Genomic DNA, 24180 nt, shown 5'->3' with positions numbered 1-24180 from the left:
CCCTCACTCTATCTATCTATCGCCCTCACTCTATCTATCTATCGCCCTCACTCTATCGCCCTCACTCTATCGCCCTCACTCTATCGCCCTCACTCTATCGCCCTCACTCTATCGCCCTCACTCTATCGCCCTCACTCTATCGCCCTCACTCTATCGCCCTCACTCTATCGCCCTCACTCTATCGCCCTCACTCTATCGCCCTCACTCTATCGCCCTCACTCTATCGCCCTCACTCTATCGCCCTCACTCTATCGCCCTCACTCTATCGCCCTCACTCTATCGCCCTCACTCTATCGCCCTCACTCTATCGCCCTCACTCTATCGCCCTCACTCTATCGCCCTCACTCTATCGCCCTCACTCTATCGCCCTCACTCTATCGCCCTCACTCTATCGCACTCACTCTATCTATCGCACTCACTCTATCTATCGCACTCACTCTATCTATCGCCCTCACTCTATCTATCGCCCTCACTCTATCTATCGCCCTCACTCTATCTATCGCCCTCACTCTATCTATCGCCCTCACTCTATCTATCGCCCTCACTCTATCTATCGCCCTCACTCTATCTATCGCCCTCACTCTATCTATCGCCCTCACTCTATCTATCGCCCTCACTCTATCTATCGCCCTCACTCTATCTATCGCCCTCACTCTATCTATTGCACCACCACAGCATCCTTTAGCATCACCACAGCATCACTCAGGGGCACCACAACATCACTATGCGCCACCACAGCATCACTGAATGCCACAGCATCACTCAGGGGCACCACAACATCACTGAATGGCACAACATCACTCGTCGCCACCACAACATCACTCAGCGCCACTACAGCATCAATCTGTGCAACCATTCAACAACAACTGGTTCAAATATATTCTCTAAATGTTTCAAGCTTTATTACAAATGCCACAAAAAGCTGTTAATATTTTACTTCTGTTCTTGGATTTTCGTCACAATAAAATACACTAAACATAATCTTCATAATTTATTTACAAAAGTTTAAGCTATTGCCATTATAAATTACAATAACTTTTATTTCAGTATTAATTAATAAAAAAATTAAAAGCCATTGTTATTTGTAATATCAATACATGTAAGTCATGTAAATACAACACATATTGCATTACAAATGCTATAGGTGTCACATTTGCAAAAATTATAACTATTGGCATTGTAAATGACAAAGCTATCAATTTAGCTATTTTAAAAAGCAACAAATAAATAAAATATTTGTCATTTACAAGACCAATAGCTCCAACGTTTCTAATGCGAGACCTATTGCATTTCCAATGCTTGTTTGGACAGGGAGCCAGTGCAGTTGCACTGTGCGGAGGACACAGATTGGCGTTTTGGAATTCCGAGAAGCAGCCGTGCTGACACATTTTGTAGGATCTCGATTTTGTTCATAGATTTTTTTTCCCATAAATTGGCGAAGAGTGCAATCTACTCTTTAAAAGACTAGAAAGGAGGTCACCGATTTCTGCAGATATTTAGGAATTAAAGGAAAGATTTCATAGTGTGAAATAACGCGATGTGAAGGAATTTACGTACCCCTCAAATGAGAGCTTGCTGTCAAATATTACTCCTAAAGTCTTAGCTTTAGGCGGTTCGGATGAGTATCTAGCTTCGCTGGCCACCAGGCCAGGGACCACATGATGGTATTCTTTCCAAAAAGCAACACCTCCATTTTACCGGATCTAACCTTTAGGTAATTGTGAGTCATCCATTCACTGACCTGGCGCATGCAAGTGTGAAGGCGAAGGCCCATTTGGACAGGATCGCTGGCCACCGATACCACGATTTGAGTATCATCGGCATAGGAAACGGTGGGAAAAACAAAAGATCTAATGAGTTTGGCCAGGGTAGCCACAAATATATTAACAAAAGGGTAGGACTCGGGCGGATTCCTGAGGAACACCACAAGGGAGAGAGAAAAACGCAGATTTGAAATGTGCAAGTGCCACAAACTGCTTCCTATCAGAAAGGAAGGATTTTACAAGGGAAAGAGCTTGATCCTCGATGCCAATTGATGCAAGACGCCCAAGCAAGAATTCATGCTTCACAGTATCAAACACTGCCAACATATCTAATAAGATCAAGGCAGAGTTTCCTCCTGTGTCAATGGTTTGTCCAATTTGCTCAGTGGCAGTAACCAGGTCAAATTCAGTACTATGGAGGCTTCTGAAACCAAACTGTGAGGTGTCAAGATGATGATCCTCAATGAAGGTAGTGAGTTGGGAGCTAATCTCCTTCTCAATAATTTCTGCTAGCAATGGGAGATGGGCTGATAGTTATTCGGGTTAGAGTAATCTAACTTAGATTTTTTGAGGAGAGGAAAGGATTGATTCTCATTGGAAAAGTGTATGCACCGGGCTCAGTGCTGATTTACTATAAAGGGTCGTAAAAACTCTAGACACACAACAATGTAAGACACATTATAACACATGACATAGAAAAATATTTTTGATTCTATTGTTCTTTTTTGTTTGTTTTTATGAACAGAAAAAAAAAAAAAATATATATATATATATATATATATATATATATATATATATATATATATATATATATATATATATATAAATAATTTCGATTTATACAGTTCGCTTCAAAGCATAGATAGGTATAGATTTCAACTCTTGTTGCATTGGTTAGATCCACATATATAAATGGATTAAAGTGACCTAGAAGAAGTAAATATTTATATATAGTAAGAATGCACCTACTCATATGCAATAGATGTTCAAGCAATACATTGCATTCCTCATAATCTGTACAGTTGTTACACAATTTAACATGGAGATTTTAAAGCCATATATGCCAACACTGATTTGTAGAATACCAACGCGTTTCGGCAAATGCCTTCTTCAGGATTTTCTTACCAGTAGTTTACTGTGCTGAATTCTTCACTATTCTATACAGACATCGCCCTTCATCCTTTTAGATTAGGAGCTATGATTTGCCATCCTGTAATAGCACTTACTCTGAAAAGATGCGTCTTCAGATTTAAAATATTGATCTTGGTATTGAGACAGGGACGTTAGATTTATTATGTATTTTATCTGCTGTTTTCCTTTGTTGTCAGTCTCTAACTGTTTCTTAGCTATTCATGCTGATCGGCTGTCTGATGAGTCTATCCGTCTTATTCTAAAAAGAAGATAGACCTGTCAGCAGTCGCCTGTTACTATTTTCTTAATGCCATAGCAAGATAATGCGATACAATTCTTAACACAGGTGTAGTATACCTCTACCTCCGACCAGCTTCCCAGGAGGATTGATGCCACTTTCCAGTCAAGTGGGAAGTAGCTAGAGCTGAGAATCTGATTGGAAATGTGATACTTTGAAATTAAATCAGGTGCAAGAATTATTATTTTGGGCAGGCAAGAATCCAAAGGCGTGCCAAATTTTATATGTGAAATAAGAGCTAAAACTTGAGATGAGGAGAGGAGGAAGATAGTGTCCCAGAATCATTGCCTTTATTCAACAGTAACCCGTTGGGAGTGGTTGCAGGGGAGTTCAAGTGGATCAACGAGGCTGCTGCACCTATGTCAGTAGGCTGGGTGGGCACACAGAGTCCGAGGAGGGAGCCTAATTAGCGGAGAAGAGGTTAAAAAATGCACTATCACATTCGTATAGTATTTTGTTTTCTGCTTAATTATCGTATAGTATTTTGTTTTCTGCTTAATGATTAAATCTTTGTAGAGGGCTAAGGAGGACTTAAAACAGTCCATATCTAAGGGATCATATTTGACCCTCCATTTCCTTTCAAGGCTGCGACATGATTGTTTCTGAAGTCACAGACTTTCAGAGAACAAGGCTTTCAATGAGGATGATCTGCGGCTATTTATAGTTTTAAGAGATTGATTGATTGCTTTATTTCGATATGCACATATCATAAAAGCAGTACAAAAGATAAAAACAGCATGTCGAAATAAGTAAGACTGTACATATAGTGTGAGAATTAAAAACACGTTAGATCAGCATAAATTAGATAAAAAAGAATTAAATTGATGTGGACAGTCTTCTAAGTCTAATCAACCAAGCCCATTTTAAAAACTTAGCAACAGCACAAACAATGGGAGGGGCTGTATTGGTTAAAAGAATCCGAAGTGCAACGGAGTGCTGACGAGTCCCCAGTTCTCTGCAGATGGGACCAAGCCAACGTGATCTGGGGCGACCATAGTCCGGGCATTCGAAAAGGAAATGTGGCACCGTCTCTGGCTTGTCCTGGCAAAGAGCACAGAAGCGTGATGTGGGCTGGGCTTTATTCCACCTCGAGCAGAGGTCGGCCAAGGGCAAGGTTCCTAACCGAAATTTAATATACAAGGACCTATCCATAGCAACTGATATAATGTCCATGTATGGCTCGTACAAGGCAGCGTCTTTGAACAGCAGGAAAGCTGCGGTGGTTTTGCAGTGCTGCTGACTTCTAAAGCGCTTCACACAAACCCACTCCCAGAAAAGTTTTTTAAAGGAATAGTACTTAGCGAGCTCAATTTGTAAAAACAGGGCTTCAGGTACCGGAGAGACAAAGTTCAATGAATAAGGATCTAAAAAAACTGCAATAAATAATATCGAAAAACCCTCTCTCCCCCCACACGATACCTTCTGAAAGAGGAGTAGCCATTTGGAACTCCTGTAGCAAACCCAGGCCCTGAGCCTGCATTGGCCTAGGTCTCAGCTTTAAAAACCACATTTATCGACTGTGACGCCAAGAAGTCTGAGCATTCTAATGCATGTTTGATTAAGGAACTTGCATTAATGAGGGTGCAGAGGTACGCAAGGTTAGGACTGAAGGAGCTAGATTTTTTTGTTTTTAGAAGGCCTGCGATCTTCTATAGGCAGGTCAGATAATAACAGGCATTTAGGACATCCGGAGTCTTCCGAGTTCAAGGGGGAGAGAATCGGACCTGTGCAGTGCTTACCCATTGCATTGAACATCAGAAGCTGATTTCTAGTATAGAGCCAAGAAGCTATATCCTGAGAGGCTGAAACGGCTTAGTGGCTGGCGCAGAGCGTGGTCCGAATGCAGACGGGTTTGCCTTTCGCACGCCCACAGGCCAGGTTTAAGTAGTCCTTCATCCAAGGGAGCATGCCCAAATGCCAGCGCGACGCTCGTTAGAAAAGGTGGGAAAATGAACAAGCATTGGAAATGCAATAGGTCTCGCATTAGAAAAGTAGGAGCTAATGGTCTTGTAAATGATGGGTTTTTTTTGTGTAGTTTTTTGAAATAGCTAAATTGATAGCTTTGTCATTTACAATGCCAATAGTTTTAACTTTTGTGAATGTGACACCTATAGCATTTGGAATGCAACATGATTTGTATTTACGTGACTTTGATGGCAGCTCTTGTTGTTATGCCACATTTCTAGAGAGCAGGAGAGTGCAGCAGGGGATAGAAGCACAGCCCTGCAAGCTGAGCGTCCTCCCATCGCACACCCATCTGTCGATTGAGTGGTGTGAGGGTGAGTGGTGTGAGGGTGAGGGGTGTGTGGGTGAGGGGGGTGAGGGTGAGGGGTGTGAGCGTGAGGGGGGTGAGGGGGTGTATGCTGCTCAATGGGAGAGAGGCTGGCTGATGAGGAAATAAAATAGTTAGCACGTCTTTTATTTCTTTAGGCTGTATGTTTGAGGCTAGAGTCTGAAAGTATCTAATGTATGCTGCTGAATGGGAGAGCAGATGTGGCGAAATGGTATGAGCTGATGTATGCTGCTGAATGGGACAGAGGCTGGATAATTCGGATGTAAAATAATGTACCCAATATATGATGTTGAATGAGAGAGATGCTGGTTGTTTTGTGTGTATATAGGTAAATTTATCATAAGGTGTGGCGAAATGGTATGAGCATAAGTATGCTGCTCAATGGGAGAGAGGCTGGCTGATGATTAATTAAAGGAGTTAGCACGTCTTCTTTTTTTTCTTTAGGCTGTATATTTGAGGCTAGAGTCTGAATGTATCGAATGTATGCTGATGAATGGGAGAGAGGATGGTTGATTTATTTCGAAAGACGTAAAGGTTGACAAAGTTGTGGCGAAATGGTATGAGCTGATGTATGGAGCTGAATGGGAGTGAGTGTGTCTTTAATTGCATTTGTAGATAAGTATGTTTAATGAAAGCCAGCACCCCCTCCTATGACTGTAAGTAGTTAATTTTGTATTGCTTGCGGTGGTTCAAAGTTTTATAATGTAAGCATAGAGGCTAGAGTCTGTAAGTATCAAATGTATGTTGGTCAATGGGATTGAGGCTGTATGTACCCTAAGATAACGTAAGTCGTAACTTGTAAGCTTTAAGTCTGTGTGCAAAATGTGAACTATAGGAGTTTTGTAAAAAAAAAGCGTCCCGTTTCCAGTGGTTTTTTTTTCTTTCAGTGGGATGTGTTTTTTTTGTTGTTGTTGTTGGGGTTCTAGGGCTAACAACCGGCTCGCATCCTGCTGTTCAAATTAGCATATCCCAAAAGCAACTTCACAACTGATTAGAATCTTGACGACGGCGCTTAAAGCACTCTAGCATCCTGTAGTTTTGTTTACGAAAGCCTTGGAGTCTGGGGCCTGTGTGTTTATGTAAATGGAATTGAAGAGTGGTCCGAGCGGTACAGACGTATTGGTGGGTGTTGTGGGGGTTGGGTGGAGTGTTTAGTGAAGTGGATGGGAGAGAGGCTCTGTGTTTGCTTAGTTCGTAAAAAGCAATCTCCCTTATGACCCAAAAGACATACTGTAAATTTTTGCATGTATTTATTGTCCCCAAGTATTGTAAATGTTATAGTAACGTTATTCCAATGATGGCAACATCGGAAATTTTTATTAGGTGCAAGCCTAGAGATACAATCCCCCAAATTTCCATAGCACGCTGTAGAGGGAGGGGGGGAATAGTATGCCTGCTGAATGGTGGTGAGCCTGTGTCTTTTATTAAGTTTGTACACAAGTATGTTTAAAGTAAAGCTAGCCATCCCTCCTGTGCCTCGAAGTTGCTCTCAGTTTTGTGTTTGTGGTGTGGCGAAGTGGTATGAGCTGATGTATGCTGCTGAATGGGACAGAGGGTGGATGCTTCTGATTTAAAATAATGTGCACGTTTTTTTCCTTTGTTTTGAGCCGATGTATGTGAATGTATCGAATATATGATGTTGAATGAGAGAGATGCTGGTTGATTTGTGTGTGAATAGGGAAATTTATACAAAGGTGTTGCGAAATGGTATGAGCTGATGTATGCTGCTCAATGGGAGAGAGGCTGGCTGAAGAGGAATTAAAGGAGTTTGCACGTCTTCTTTCATTTCTTTGGTCTGTATATTTGAGTGTAGAAAGAAAGGGGAGAGGGGGCCAGGAGGGGAGAGACGGACCTGCGGCGATTTCCGAAAGGAGTTTGCACGTCTTCTTTTAATTCTTGAATGTGAGCACGGCTGTATTGCAGTGCCTGTTTGTGCCCAAGTATTTTGTACTGAAAGTTATACACCCCTACAGTGACTCGAAGTTGTGATGCGAGCCTAGAGTATGAATGTATACAATGTATACTGAGAGGTGGCCAGGAGGGGAGAGACGGCCCGGCGGGGATTTCAGTTTGAACTTGTTTGTTTTTGTGGACTGTATGAGCGTGCTAGAAAGAAAAGGGAGAGGGGGCCAGGAGGGGAGAGACGGACCGGCGGCGATTTCAGAAAGGAGTTTGCACGTCTTCTTTTAATTCTTTAGGCTGCGATTTTTGTGGACTGTATGAGCGTGCTAGAAAGAAAGGGGAGAGGGGGAGAGACGGACCGGCGGCGATTTCAGTTTCAAGTTGTTTTGTGGACTGTATGAGCGTGCTAGAGAAAGGGGAGAGGGGGCCAGGAGGGGAGAGACGGACCGGCGCCCGTCAAAGCGAAAGCCGTGGCTGTATGAGCGTGCTAGAAAGAAAGGGGAGAGGGGGCCAGGAGGGGAGAGACGGACCGGCGGCGATTTCAGAAAGGAGTTTGCACGTCTTCTTTTAATTCTTTAGGCTGCGATTTTTGTGGACTGTATGAGCGTGCTAGAAAGAAAGGGGAGAGGGGTCCAGGAGGGGAGAGACGGACCGGCGGCGATTTCAGTTTCAAGTCGTTTGTTTATTGTGGACTGTATGAGCGTGCTAGAGAAAGGGGAGAGGGGGCCAGGAGGGGAGAGACGGACCGGCGCCCGTCAAAGCGAAAGCCGTGGCAGTGAATAAATTAGGGGAGGAGAAATGCCTGAGGCACAGCGCATGCTGGGGATAGCCGTGGGAGGGAGCCTTGACGCTTTCATGTGCACGCGCTTTTAATGTCAATGCGCTTGCGCATTGAGGTTAAATTTCACGGGCACTGAAAGGAATCGCCATGAAATCGCGCAAGTTGGTTAAAGTCTGTTTAAGCCCCCATAGTCTCGCAAGCTCAATGCGCATGCGCATTGACAGGCGAGACCTAAAAAGGATTTACGAACTGAGGTCCAGAAAACCCAGCAGGTCCCACAGGCTGCCATGGGAGTAACAGCTTACTGGTAAAGGAAATCAAACCAAAAAACTCAAAAGAAATTTAAAATGCATAAAATTATTAAAATGGGATAAAGACTTCCTGTGCTTACAAAGAAAGAAAAACATAGGGGCTGTGTGCCCAGAGGGAGAACCAGTGGGCACTGCAGATAGCCCTTATTAATGATCAGCTGAAGCATAATAGGGAAGAGGACACAAGCAATGGAGTGAATCTTTGAGTCACATTGATCATGGTGAGAGAAACTCAAATTAGCGGCTTCTATGGCAAGTGACATTTGGCAACATGGACCAATATAGACATTTAAACAGCTGCAGTAAGAATATGACACATGATATCCAATTTATTAATGTGTAAAGCTAACACATACTTGGAGGGAAGACCGAAAGAGACATACATTGGTCGAGACCCCAGGAAATCAGAGTATTGAGGGAGGCGAAGGAAAATAAGCAAATCTCTTTCATTTACAAGACGATGGTCGTACTTAATCTTCAAATGCTACACAAATAACGGGCGGTAGATATGAGATCCATGCGCGTAAGGATTCAGAAAAGGATGCCAAGGTGCGAAGATTAGGCCATATAAGCACAAACTTTAAATTAATGTAGATTAAATATGTGCAGAGTATTTCACCAATGAAAATCTATAGACAATGGGAAAGAGTGACTCGCTGGAGTGTGAAAGATGGAGAGCAGAAAAGGATGACTTCATGCACACAAACTGGCAATGCCCAAATGTAGCTCAGTTCATAAGAGCAGTTGTGTAAATGTGGTCTCCAATGTTAGGATGGTCTTTGCGTCTGGTGGGGGTGGGACAAAACAAGCTTTTTTATGTGCATATATGAAGAATGGGAATGAAAACGATACAACAAATTATTTATCACCATTGTGTTAGGAACAGGCAAGAGAGAATCCTCAAAATGGAAAGCTCATATCTGACCCGCATTCCCACTTTGGCATCAAAGAGTGGACAGAAATATGATGATGATATATAAAAAAAAACAAGCATTTACAATGCAACAGGTCTCGCATTTACGCGAGTTTGAGCTATTGGCATTGTAAATGACAATGCCTTTTATTTATGTTTTGGTAAATAAAACGCATTGTCATTTACAATGCCAATACCTTAAACTCGCAGTAAATGCAAAACCGAATGCATTGCAAATGCTTGTTGAGAACAGCAATGGATAGCCAGAGCGAGGCGTGGCACGCAAAAGAAACCCTAAACATGCCGCCTAGAACAGCGAGAGCGAGGCCTGACACGCAAATCGGATTTCCGGGCGGGAGAAAGGAGAGGCGTGACACGTACGAACTGTCTGGAAGGGACGGAGAAACAACGGAGCGGGCTGCGGAGTCTGGACACAGGGAGGAACAGGACGAGAGGAGTATAACAGACCCAGTGAGGGGGACGTCGGGGAACATTGACGGTGCCCGCCCCCCCCAGTGATGGAAGCCCTGCGTGTGCCCGGTGAGTGGGGTTGGGAGGGTGTGTGTGCGTTTGTGTGTGTATGTAAGCCCTGCGTGTTTGGGGGGGTGAATGTGTGCGCGTGGGAATGTGTGTGCGCATGCGTGAGTGTGGCTGCGTGTATATGTGGGTCTGTGTGCCTGCGTGGGTATATGTGTGTGCGCATGCGTGAATGTGGCTGTGTGTGCGCGCGGGTGAGAGCCTGTCTTGCTGTGAATCCGAGGCAGGGGCTGGGCGTGCGCGCCCACGAGGTTAAGTCGACGCTCGTGCCCGGCCCCTGTCTCAGATTCCCAGGAGACGGACGGCTATAGTTGTCGAGCTAGACGCATGCAAGCATGTGTATTCTAGCTCGACCTAAAAATAGCTACAGAGTTCTCGGGAATGTGGACAATGGTGTGAACGTATCACAGTTTAAATGGATAAGCACGTTTGTGCCTAGATTTAGCCAAGGAGTGATTATATATAATGAAAGGTTTTGTGGCTTTTTGTATACGTGTTTTCGTCTGTTTTACTGAGAATACATAAATATATTTTGACCCCATTTGATTATGGATCATCTAGGTGTGCCATCATTTTCATAAAACATTTATTAAAACAAGCATTTGCAATGCAAACGGTCTCGCCTTTGAGACCTTATATGGATTTAGCTATGCAGCACATTAGCCTGGGTGCTGAAACATCTACTGTTCTTGAACAAAGAGAGAAAGTAAGCACCAAACTGCGTAACATGCCAGGTATGGGAACACATAGAGAGAAATATTGCCTTTCAGATGGAAATGGTATAGTCCAAAGCTCTGTTTTTTATATAAAAGCAGGGCCTTTGGTGGTTATATCACTGAAAATACAAGATTTAAAAAAAATATGGTCTATGGGTGCTTGTGGAAGACAATTTCTATGGACTGGAATCTAGAGAATGCTATAGTGATTCTGGTATTTTACTGACCTCTGCTGGTCGTTTTCTATCAAAAAAGTTAAAGAGGCAGTTGCAGAATTTTTTTAAAAAGAACGTCCCTCAGCAGAAAGCAATTCTGGTATTTTACTGACCTCTGCTGGTCGTTTTCTATCAAGACGGTTAAGTAGAGGCAGTTGAACAGAAAAAAAGACCCTAAGTGGGAGCAGACAAGTCCTAGGGCTGATCTCCAGAGCACACAAAGTACTAACACATATAAGTATATACTAAAGTATATACAAGAGGTCTCGAATGCTCGACCTAAAAACCCTAAAAATATTCAAAACTTGTACAAAAATAGTTAATTATCTGTCTATTCAACCGACCCACAATTAGTCACAGTTAAGCACCTGCTTGGTAACCATTTCACTTTGAGCTGGTCTTAAACATCATAAAATCCCAGGAAAAAGGGATGGTAAGGGGGGTGGTCTGAAGTACACTACGTAAGTAAATCCACAGGAGTAATTGAAAAACCATTTTAAAAGATATGATTAGCATATAATATCCAAAGGTGAAGTGCATCAGTCCTAAGGGGATTTTATTACCAACTATAGCAAGCATTTACAAATGAAGAAAGAAATATTAGGCTATGCCCTAATTTACTGCTGCAAGAGATACTTGAATGATCGACAAAGAATGTGCCTCCATCGGATACACTCATACCACTGGAAGTATAGGATGAGAATTCAAAGGGTGTCTTTGCCAGGTCTAGAGATTCTATGGTGTTAGGGACCTAACGTACTGCAGTTTCACTAACTGCAAACCTTGAAAGCGCTTACAAAAGAGTTGGATACAAAAACTAGCTATTACATTTGCAGGAGCCCATTATAAACTCCTTGGAATACACACACATAGAGCAGTGGATCCATTTTTGGTAATTAACTTAACCAGGGTGTGCAATATTAATCATAATAAAAGGAAATTTGCTCTATTGCATGCAACGAAGAATTTACATGAAAGAAAAACTTCTATTGTGTAGATCTGACAGATTCTTACCCAAATATCTACCTCCTGGTTTGATTACGATTGCACTGCGACTTCGTGTCTCCTCCTCAGCTTGTGCCATGCTTTGCCTCGCTTTCTGGTAGGAATCATCAGTCGCACATATTGTGATTTTATCTTGTATGCTACCAAGACAATCCAACAGAACAGTTCCATTGCTGGGAAAAACGATAAGAACGTTAACCTAAAACCTACATCGATGCTAAAATAAAAAACTTGGAATGTGAAAAAGTCACATTCGTTTTCTGCTACATTCGGCAAAAGTTTCAAATTAATTTGACCGCTTCATACTTCAACTCGAGGTGTGGTATTCGATCACTACATATCCTGCCTGTAAGATATTTTTTATAACAAGTCATCCCATCCTTGACGGCACAAAATTATGAACATACTGTCCTAAGATCTGTCAGGGGCAGAAATTCTTCCAAGTATTATTTGAAAAAAAGAACTATTGTCATGATAGACATCGACCAGAGAGTATTTGCTATGAGACTCCTTTAAGAGGCACAGCTCTAACATGCCTAAAATATTTAAAAAAAATAAACTAACACTTGGTAACACAAGTGGCAATATGGAAACAACGGTATTTTAGTCATTAGCTTGCATAATAAAAAATAATATGCACCAAACCAACCCACGAGTAAAGAAAATAATGGCTAGTCCAAAGAATAGTGTAATAAAATTAAAAGCACCCATTGTGTGGCAACAGTTCTTGTGATTGGTCATAGTTAAGTTCCTCCTTTGTAGGAAAACAACAGTGGACCAATTAAAAAAACCGATGCAGGTTTCAATTAAATTTGTCAGATATGGAGTCTCTGAAACTAGAATAATGCAACGTTTTTAACCTGTCCACTGTTGTCAGCATACGAAGGAAGTGTTAGTTCACCAAACACGGCATAAAGTACTGTGCGAATTAGATCGATCTGACTGCAGAATCTTTAGTCAAGAATGACTTATGTCGAGCTTGCAGCTTTACATTAAGCATACACTGAGGCGACTAAGCATCTTCAAATTAGAAAAAAAAAGCTTACTCCCAAAGTAAATGGAAAAAAACGACTTTTCATTTATGACAACTGAAAGCATTTTAAACCTTTACGAGTTGCATATTCAGCACTAACAGCGAGCCTGAAGGCTAGACTGCACTAATACAAATAAACATGAAAAACTTACTAGCCTATCCTGGGACTCTGCAATAGATAACACTTCCTTCAAAACTGACATTTTTGGTAAACTAGGCGTAGAATATGCAATACTTACCTAGAAATGTATTGCTGAATACAGTCAAAGCTCCCTTGGGGACCCTCTCTGCCAACATTTGAGAGATAAAAAGTGAACGTTCGCAATTCTGTTGGATTCTCACAACGGGGTATTGTGATTTGCTGTTTGAGAAAATGTAAAGCGAAACACATTGGTAAATTTTACATTTAAATTTCAAATACACTCTTTGAAAAGGAGCACCAGATCCACAATCAATACAAATACAGGTCGGAACTACAATTGCGCGCTTATAATGGTCTCACTAGTAATGCTGCCAGGACTAATTATATGAATCTAAAAGTGTCTTAATTACCTACAGCTTTTGGCTCTTGTTTCCCCACATTTAACAATGCTCACAAATACTTTACGTAAACACAGTTTGCGTCTATGTGAATGTTTTAACGTTGGTATTCCTTGACGCTCCAGCAAAGTGAAAAAAATAGTTTGCCACTTAAAGGAAGCATTGAAGCAACATAAAAAATGTTTCCTCACATGGAGGTGTTAGAAAGCATGCACAAAAAACAAGCCGAAAGGCACAGCTCTTTGAGAAAAATTAGGGTTCCTCAAGATTGAAACTGGTGCTAAATAAAGGCCCCATTTACTTAATCTCTTCAAGAATTACCTTAATGTGCCATCCCAGATTTGTTTAACTCCTGATGATAACTCTAAATGATTCCCTTAAACTGAAACTTCTTTTTAGACTCCAGCATAAGTCAGAATGCATTTGGTAAAGCCTTATCTAGTAAAGACATGATCCAGCCATAGATGACTGACTTTTGAAATTCCCAGCTGTCAGACTGGATCCAGAAGATTTTTTCTTTGAGGAATACCCCTGCACGCTGATAGGGGCATCTGTTGGCTCTGTGTAACGTCATTGCCGCCGTCCATGTTGAAAGTGATGTCCACAACACCGATAAAGGCGCCAACTCAGCGCATTGCCGGCAGTTAATTTTCACGAATTTCTATGTCAGAAAAGCAGAACCATTTAGGAGTACTGACATTGGTGTGTTTAAAATAAAATATGTCCCTGACAGGGAACAACCCGGATCCTAGAAACTGATCTTCAGCGTGGGGAGGATGGATGGGGCGGTAAGGAATCTGCAGCTAGATCATGTCGCTACCAGATAAGGCGTTACCGAAGGTAAGTAGCTTGTCCATGTGATAAGAGATATCTAGCCACAGCTTCCTTACGTTTGAATAGCTAGCCAAGCAATGCCACCCCGGAGGAGGGACTGTGGACACATTTACACTAGGAAATCCTGCTGGACTGAGCGGCCAAAATGGCCATCCCTGCCGGCTTGTCTGCTAACTTTGTACAGGGATGTCCATGTTGATATAAGACCGATGACCAGGACTGATGCTCCACCTTGCAAAAAAGTGTAGAAGTCTGAGCTCTGGTGGCATGAGCCCTTTAGCCTTCAAGAAGCTTCTTCTTGGCCATAGCATAGCTAATTTTGATGCAGAAAACAACCCACTGGGATATGATCCTCTTCTGCACTGTACAACCTTTTTTCACCCCAACATACCCCACAAACAGTTGGTCGCATAATCAAACTCTTTTGTGTGGTCATGGTAGAACGACAACGCTCTTTTTGGATCCAACTGGTGGAGTCGCTCCTCTCCTTTAGAGGGATGCAGAGGAGCGTAGAAAGTGGACAAGGTGACAGATTGTCCCACATGAAATGGAGTTACCACTTTTGGAAGGAAAGCGGCCCTGGTGCAAAACACAATTTTTGCAGGGAATATTGCCAGAAAGGGAGGCGCTCAAGATACAACCTGCAGCTCGCTCACCCTCCTATAAGATGCAATTGCCACTAAGAAGGCTGTTTTGATGGTGTGCAACTGGAGGGGGGCAATAATGCAAGGGACAAAAGGAGTGCACATTAGGAAAGTGAGAACCTCCCACAGAGGCATAATGAAAGGGCAGGAGGGAACATATGTACAAGGCATTTCAAAAATCTATGTACAAATGGTGGTTTAAACAGGGAGGGTCTGGAAGCCCCAGAAAGGCAGACAAAGCCAAAAGATACCCCTTTTCAAGATGCCCAGAGCAGAGCACAAAAAAAAGCAGAATATCAGAAAGGAAAGCAGAAAGAAGATCAGAGACTTTTCTGCACAATACATTACAAATTGGTTCCACCAGCAGGAGTACACCATCTTAGTGGAGGGACACCTGGATACCAGAATAACATTGAAGAGTTGGGGAGCAATACCGAAAGCTGTTGCTGCTCAATCTCCATGCAAGAAGGAGCATGGTTGACAGGTTTGGATGGAGGACTGCTGGAACAGAAGATCCTCTCGAAGGGACAGCCTGATCGGAGGATCAATGCTCATCTGTAGAAGCTCGAGATACCAGTGTCTCCGTGCCCAGCCAGAGCCACAAGGATAACTTGGGCCCAATCATTCCTGATCCCCTTGAGAACTCTGGGCAGGAGGGGTATGGGCGGAAGCTCCACTCATGACGAAAAGAGTCTCCGAGCAAGGGCCTCCTTGGAAATTCCAGCTTGCAAAACTGCTGCCATTGCACGCTCTCTGCAGATCTAACAAAGGCTCTCCCCGCTGATGAAAGACCTTGCCTCACCTCTGGATAGAGACACCACTCGTAATCTGCTGGGCATCGAAGGCTGAGTTTGTCTGCCCTGGCGTTCAGGCAACATGCAGGTTTTGAACCACCAGGAATATGCCATGCTGTTCCAGTCATCTCCAGTGGGACAGGGCCACTTGACAAAGAGTCCACAACCCCACTCCACTCAATTTGTTGCAGTACCAGATGGCGGTGGGGTTGTCTGTGAACACTTGCACCAGCCTTCCTTTGTTGCAGGGTAGATGGCTTTCAATGCAAATTGGATCACACTGATCTCCAGCATGTTGATGTGGGGCCAAAATTTGGCCGCAGGCTAGAGTCATCTGGTCTACACCTCTCAAAGATGGCTGCGCCTTTCCAGAAGTAAAGCATCTGTCACTACCATGAGATCTAGTTGCGGAAGGGAGAGGGGTCTGCCACTGACCCAATCGCGGTTTGTTAGCCACCACTTCAGGTCTATTGCCGTTCCCTCCAAGATGTGGACTATGTCAGAGAGATTCCCCTGATGCTGCGCCCACTGGAACTTCAGGTCCCACTGCAGAGTACACATATGCCATCTGGCATGTGTCACTAGCAGGAGGCCATGAGGCCCAGCAGCCTCGGAGTCATTCTCACAGAAATGCAGGATAGAAGCTGAAATATCGGAATCTAAGCCTGAATATCCTGAACTAGCCATTAGGGAGGATACGCTGGAAACTGGACAGTATCCAGAACAGCTCAGATGAATGGGAGCGCCTGAGAGGGAGTCAGGTATGACTTTGGCACGTCGATAGCAAACCCCAGCGGAAGCAGATGCTTCACTGTAGTCTGGAGGTGGGGAGAGCTCGTCTTCAACAGCCAGTTGTCGAAATAGGAAAGACTGGTACCCCTGAACTGTGACCACTGTCATGACCTTGGTGAACACCCGAGGGGGGCTGCTAAGGGCAAAAGGGAGCACAGTGTACTGAAAAAGCTTGTGGCCTACAGTAAACAGCAGGTAGTGCCAATGGGCAGGCAGGATGGTAATGTGGGAATAGGAGTCCTACAAGTCCAGCTCTACCATCCGGTGTCCAGGGCAGGCAGGACCCGAGCTCGAATGAGCATGTTGAATTTTTCCTTGTTTAGGAAGTAGTTGAGGGCTCGTAGGTCTAGGCTAGGTTGAAGGCCCTTGTCTTTTTCTGGACCATAAAGTAGGGGAATAGCAACCACAGCCTACTTCTAGCTCCGGAACCCTCTCTATGACTCTCATGGCCACCCGAAGGAAAAATCAAATGACCCTCAGTCAGTCGGTCAAGGATGGACGCATGGAGGTAGGAGTGACTCTAAAGGTATGGGGGGTTAGCCACTCAGACTATCTGGAAGACCCACCTGTCCGATGTAATGGTCAGTCAGTGGTGGAGGTTATGTCTGATCCAGTCACCAACTGGACGCTCATGGTCTGAAAGGGAGAGACTAGGAATGTTTAGAGGATGGGGACGTGTGGCCACTGAGCGATCCAAGGTCTTGGCAGAAGCTTGTGAATTCTTAAAGCGCTCCAGCACGGTATCTGCCTCATCTCCGAAGAGATGGATGCAATCAAAGGGCATGTCCAGAGCGAGGCTTAGACATCCCCCGAATAGCCAGATGTTCTCAGCCAGGCGTGCCATCTGACAGGCAGTCTATTAAATCACTCTGCCCAGCGAGTCAGTTGTGTCAAGACCACAGCGAATGGCAAACTTTGCTGCATCTCTCCCATCTGATATTGCTTGAGAAAGGACGGCATGGCCTTTTTCCGGGACCTGTGGCAGCACTTGCACAACCCTTTGCCAGTTCGGGGAATAATGGTCCATTAAGCATGCAGTATTCTCCAACCGCAATGCAAGGCTGGCCGTAGAAAAAACATGTCATGCCTTAACGAGCCACCCTCTTGGATTCCTATCTGGGAGAGCAGTAGGGAACAAGCCTTGGACTACCAAGCTCTTTCTGGGAGGGCTTGATTAAATGGAGTAAAGGATCCAAGGAGGAAACACCTGGCTTTAGCTCTTCTGTTAAGATGTTAGTCTTGACTCCCACTTAAAGAAGCTGAAGGCCAAGGACCTCAGCTGCCCTTCGCACCACCACAGCATAAGACGCTCCTTTCTCTGTAGCCACAGTAGGAGAAAGAATGTCAGGATTTGGAGAAGTAGCCAATCCACTGGCCTTATCCAATTCTTTATACCAGTCCATTACCTCATCAGACTGGTCTTCTAAAGGGTCCATTTATATAGCACTTACAACACCTGATGAGGCGTCAAAGCACTTTTTCGGCGAGTAGCACGCTACTCCGGAACCCATAAAGAATTAAGTGGTGAATTAGTGTAGCGAAAATATAAAAGTTATTTGAGTGATGGATATGTTAGTCAGTTATTTGGATTGAGAAGTAGCCCCCATACCAAGTAGCTCACTGCTTTATAGTTAATCTATGCAATATAATTCCACTATGTGAAATAGATCCCGTTCAGTAGGCATTCCATTTGGCAAAATGAACTCTGTAACAAATAGAGTGTTGTTCAATGCAAGCTCTCCAAACAGTTGATCTATTTCTTTCCTATCAGAAAGAACTCAGACCATCGCCTTAGGACCTTTCCACTCAAAGGAGAAGAGTGTCACCTCAGGAGTCCCCCAGGGCTCTATTTTGAGCCCATTACTCTTCAACATTTATATGGTGCCCCTCATTTATTTAATTGAATCCCATGGGATAATTGTAACATCATATGCTGATGATACACAATTGATTGTATCCCTGGATAAAGATTCCTGTTCGGCTGAACAACATTTTCGAAATGGTCTTGCGGACGTTTTTCAATGGATGAATGATAACTGTTTAAAATGCAATTCCGGGAAAACAGAAATACTGCCCATTGGGAAAAATGTTAACTATAGTCCCAATGATTGGTGGCCAGAGGGAGCCACTTCACCTCCGAGTTCAGTAGAAACGGCCAGGAATTTGGGCATCCTTTTTAATGCGTCATTATCTTTTGACCACCAATTAAGGAGTTTGGCCGGTAGTTTTTTTAATATCATCAAATCATTGAAACAATTCTTTGACTTTCTCCCCATTGCTGTAAGAAAATCCGTGGCGGTGGCCCTTATACTCTCCCGCCTCGACTATTGTAATGGTCTTATGGCAGGAGTAAAAAAAAGACATTAAAAAAATTACAAAGTGTCCAACATGCAGCGGTTCGCCTGGTATTGAAACTCCCCAGAAAATCATCTGCCTCTGTGGCGCTTCGGAAACTTCATTGGCTCCACCTACATAAAAGGATTCTCCTCAAAATTTTGTTGACCTCCTTTAGAGCTTTAAACAACATTGGCCCCAAATATCTTATTAAAAGATACTCCCACTATTGTCCCACAAGAGTTCTGAGATCAGCAAGCTGTAATTTAGCCAATATCCCCGCCTTTCACCTCAAAACTAAAGGGGGAAAAACACTCAGTGTCTTGGCCTCTAGGGCATGGAATGGGATGCCAAAGGAGCTAAGGCTACTTGATCAGGAAACGCCTTTTTGCAACCAACTTAAAACCTGGCTTTTTAATCTGTCAGATGCTTATGTACTCGCTGCCATATAGATCTCACTTCTGTTGACCTCCCCCTCTCTATAGCGCCAGGATGCTCCTTTCGGAGCGATAGCTTGCGCTTTATAAATTCCAAAATAACATTAACATTAACATTGATCTAGTTTTCACTTCACCACTGGCCTTCAATAAGGAAATTGTTCAACACAGACTGTCTTAACCCTAAATATTTTTTCTGCAATAGAAAATAACCTAGGAGAACGCCTCTTTAGCTTACGACAAGACAACCACAGCATGGGTTATTCAGTCATTATGGTCTTATGCTAAAAGTTGTCTGACGGCTGACTAACCTCAATACTCTAAACTCTTTGTTACTCCATCCTATGAAAGAAATTATGTATTTCTCAGGCTTTGATACAGGTAACTGCATCAGGTAGGATTCCGTAAGTTTTAAAATCATGGGTTAGGAAAATATAGTGTGGCATTTATATGAAGCTGTAAGTAGGACACGGGGAAATACACTGCAACAATTACAAGATATTAAAGAGGCACGTTGGAGGGTATTTTTTTTATGTTGACATTCACTGGCTCCCAACCTTTAAGTGGCTAACAAAGTCAGTCAGTCAGGATTCTTTATTCGATGATTAAAAATCACCATAAAAGTACAAACATACAATATGTGTTTCCCCCCCTAATTTCCCTTATCTTTTTAAAAAAACAATTTAATATACAAGAATCCCAATATTAATACAAACAAGTCACACAATATATAAGGAAAGGACATAACTGATCTTTAAAACCTATCTCTAATATCTCACAATCCCCCCCCTCTAGTTGCTCTTAGGCGTACCGCTACTTTAATAAAATTAATAATGCAGCACAATGTAAGGGGATCAGTCGCTTGCTGTAGAAAAATCAAAGCTTCTTGAGCACTTTTAATGTTGGCATGTTTTAAAATGTCAACCAAGAATCTACGCCTGGGCTCAGAATAAAAAGAACATAACAATACAAAATGAAGGTAATCCTGCGGAGACCTATTTTCGCAGCCGCAGGTTCCCTTCTGCTCAATTGTAGACGAGTACCCTAATGGTGTTGCCAATAAATATGCTAAAAGATTGAGCCTAAAACGGGTCATTAAAAACCTGTCCTGCGCATTATATATCAGGTATAGGTAGGGTTCCATTCCTTCCGTGATCTTTACGAGGTTATAGGCACACACTGTGGTTTTGGTCCTTTCTTGCTCTATTCTCTGTGTAGCCCTATGGGCCAGAAACGCTTTTTTACAATCATTTTATGCTGTGGAGTGATTGCTACTGGATCAGAGAATAGATTTCCAAGGCCCAAGGTTTCCAGTGCAGTCTTGACATAACTAAGCCACGGGATTTGCATCCATTTATCTCTACCCAGGCAATCATTCATAATTTCCCTACTTAAAGTTGCCTCAGGGTTTACCCAGATTTTTAGCCAAGCTAAAATAGGCCTAACCTTCACCAGGTCTTCAAGATAAGGTATCCCTAACTCCCTGTGAGTGATTGCTGCAGCTAGGCTCTGTGGGGCTTTCAGGACAGAGCGTAAATATTTATTCTCTTCCCTCTGGAGTTGACAAATATTCACAAAGCCCCACACCTCTGCACCATAAATAACCTTAGAACAACACATTGAGTTATACAAGTTCAAAACCTGTTCAGGGCACCATCTACCCAACCTTCGACCATATCCTGCAATTGCCCCGTTGGTGACATTCATCTTCCTACAGCGTTCCTCCACCAAACAATTACATTTCAATGCGCCGTCAAATAGTAAGCCCAGATACGAGAATGATTTAACTTTCTCTATCTTATGGCTCCCTATCATGAAGGCACATTTTTTGCAGGGTTTGTTGCCGACAGCTAAAACATAGGATTTACTCAGATTAACAGACAGGTCTAATGAGCCCATAAAATTTACAAAACCATCAATTAAAATCTGTAGACTCCTTGGTGTGCGCCCGATGAGGACCGCGTCATCTGCGTAAAGTAACACAGGTACATGACACGTCCCTACTCGTGGGCAATCAGTTCTCAACTGTAGGAGTTGCTGCTCCAAGTTATTTATGTAGAGGGAGAACAGAAAAGGCGCCAAAATGCAACCTTGGCGTACCCCACTTTTGCAAGGGAAGGAATCAGTACATCCGCCCTCCATGTTATACCTAACATGCGCTGAGGTACTGCTGTGCAAGTCTCTTAGGATCTTAATTAGGCCAATCTCTATCCCCATTCTGGTCATCATATCCCAGAGCTTATCCCTATTTACATGGTCAAAAGCAGCTGCCAGGTCCATGAACCCCATATAAATTGATTCATTGCTGGCCTTCGTGTATTTGGCTGCCAACATGTACAGGTTCAAGCATTGGTCACTCGTAGACCGGCCCATCTTAAAGCCGTACTGGGTATCTGAGATTGTATTATTTGCCTCTGTCCATTCCAACAGCCGATTTAATATCCCCCTCCCTAATATTTTGGCAGATACATCAATCAGGGAGATCGGGCAATAACATCGGGGGATCATCCCTGCTACCCTTTTTAAAAATAGGGACAATGATAGCTGTTGACCAGGAGGGCGGCAAGCCCCAGCAAATTGCTGTGTTTATAACTCTTGTCATTAAAGGGGCCCATAAATCCACAGAGCTTAAGAACAAATCTGGCGGGATGCCGTCAGGGCCAGGGGCTTTGTTTTTAGACAAGCCCTCAATTCCCACACCGTAATCTCCTTCAATGAGAAAACTACTGGCTGTCCCTGGTCATCATTCCCATGTTCATTAGAGGTTCCCCTTGCATGATTATATAGACCCCTATAGTGAGTGATCCACATGTCAGGCGTGATATTTGTTCCTATTTCAGGTGCTTTGTCATCCTGGAAAGTGGGTCTATTAATAATCCTCCAAAATTCTGTCATGTCCCTCTTTTCCCCAGCCTCCATTAAATCTGCCCATCCTTCTGCTTGAAGCGCAAGTTTCCTCCTACTCAGCTCTCTCTCATATTTTTTCCTACAAAGTGCAACTCGTAAAACATCTATTGGCTTCGCTTTGATACTATTTTTTAGCTCCCTCAAGGCCTTAGAGCAGTCTCGGTCGAACCACCGCGGCTGACTAGAACTTCTTTTTGCCGGGGCACTAGTCCTTAACAGGCCATCTACTAAACCAGCAATCTGTTTGAATGCTGTTAGTAGCTGCCGCCCTTCTGTTGTTATATTTAAGCATTTCTCAAAAGCTAATTTCCCCTTTTCCATCAGTGATCTGTAGAACAGTTCTCTGTTAATTTTGGACCACCTGAGGCGTCTACCTTGGTCCGTGACCCTTTCAGTTATCAAATCAGGCCTTTTCCCTCTGGGACGGGCCCGATAAAAAACATCTAGCACCAGAGGGTTATGGTCACTGAACGGGTTCCAATCAATCCCAACTTTACAGATTCTGTTTTTGAAGACCCTTGAGACAATGATATAATCGATATATGAGGAACATCTCCTGCCCTTGAAGGTTGGTGGCAAAGTACCATCCTGCGGTATATGCGCCATGTCCATGGTTGGTTATGCAAACATTTTGTTAGTGCATGACCATCCGCAGAATGCTCAAAATGAGCCCCGTTATCCTCTGGGCAGCGCGACCAACCCTCATCTAATGGGAAAAGAGCTGAACAGAGGTGACAGTTCAGGTCCCCCATGACCAAAATATTTTGGCCCAAGCTCCCCATTTCACCAACAGAATCCTGGCACAATCAGCACTCCAGTTCTCTTATCAGTGCATTACAGCCTCCACCCGCTCCATTGTTATAAACATGGTCAATTTTAATCCTTTACCATTAAACCGTACCTCTTGAATGTTTTGTGAGTTACAGTTTACGGTCGACCACGTGCCGAGGAGGTTCAGGTCTACATATAGTGATAGCCCTCCCATAGCTCTACCTGAACTAGATTTCTTTGCAGGAACAAAGAAACACTTATACCCTTGGATGTGTAGGGAAGCATTGTCAACTGCCCAGGTTTCTTGTAAGCAAATTATATTAAATTTGCTTATATACCGGCGCCATTCTGTATTATTAAATTTGGCTGCCTTAGGTCTTTGCCCCAACCATGGAAGACGCCTAACATTAAGAATTACCCCATTTATATTTGGTGGTAGTGGACAATTCTGACTCAGCCAATATATGACCTTATTTTTCAGCTGATGCTGATCTTCTCCACTACCCTCTTCTAGGGCTGGCACTCCTGTGAGAACCACTACATACGGGACTGCTTCCGGAGGCAGTTCTACTCTAAGCCTCTTAGGTGGAAGTGCCCTAGCAGTTTTATCCTGGACAGTGGGTTTAGGAACATTTCCTACAGGATTCAATTTTACACACTCATGTGCCTCCTTTTCCTTGTTTTTACTGTTTAACCCTGCTATGTTAAGGGGCATTAATTTTCGGGGTTTCGGTTTAGGCAAATTGGTGTTTTTTGATCCATCTGTGACGGTAATTAATGGGGACAACACAGGGGTTAGGGACACTGGTGTTAATTTGACTAAATCCTTAATTGCCATTTCCCCAACAGTCCGTTCTAATTTCTCCAATTGATGGGTTAAGCCTTTTAGTCTCTCTGCTAATGGCAGTGTGAGTGATTTCATTAATGATTCTATACTGCCCATTAGCTGGACACTAGATTGATCATTAGCTGGAGTGAGTGTAGGGTTAACCGCTATGGGGGATCTGAGTGCATTTAGTGTAGAACTTTTACTCAGCCCAGACTCGTTGTTATTAGAGTTCTTGTTTTTCCGTAAGGAGTTCCCTCTCTTTCTTCTTCTTTTAGGCGGTGGGCCTTGAGCTCTTGTGGTTTTAATACTTTCCTTTGGATTATGGTCTGGGTTAACTCGAGATAGCAGAGTGTCAAGCAAGACTTCAAGCTCCGGTGTTGTATTACACTGCAAAGCCGAC

General features: G+C 43.3%; 1 protein-coding gene across 1 annotated transcript in view; it reads right to left on the bottom strand.

Annotated features, from left to right (window-relative positions):
- The window catches only part of ELL (elongation factor for RNA polymerase II), a 181282-nt gene that overhangs the window by 89064 nt on the left and 68038 nt on the right, over positions 1–24180 (bottom strand). Inside the window, exons 3-4 of the mRNA XM_078670140.1 lie at positions 13138–13259; positions 11875–12038 (exon numbers count right to left, since the gene is read on the bottom strand). Of these exons, the coding sequence (XP_078526266.1) occupies positions 11875–12038; positions 13138–13259 (286 nt within the window). The remainder of the gene's footprint in view (positions 1–11874; positions 12039–13137; positions 13260–24180) is intronic.

This window comes from Lissotriton helveticus, chromosome 12 (genome assembly GCF_964261635.1).
Source record: "Lissotriton helveticus chromosome 12, aLisHel1.1, whole genome shotgun sequence".
NCBI lineage: Eukaryota > Metazoa > Chordata > Amphibia > Caudata > Salamandridae > Lissotriton > Lissotriton helveticus.
This window is presented reverse-complemented; position numbering and strand designations above follow the sequence as displayed.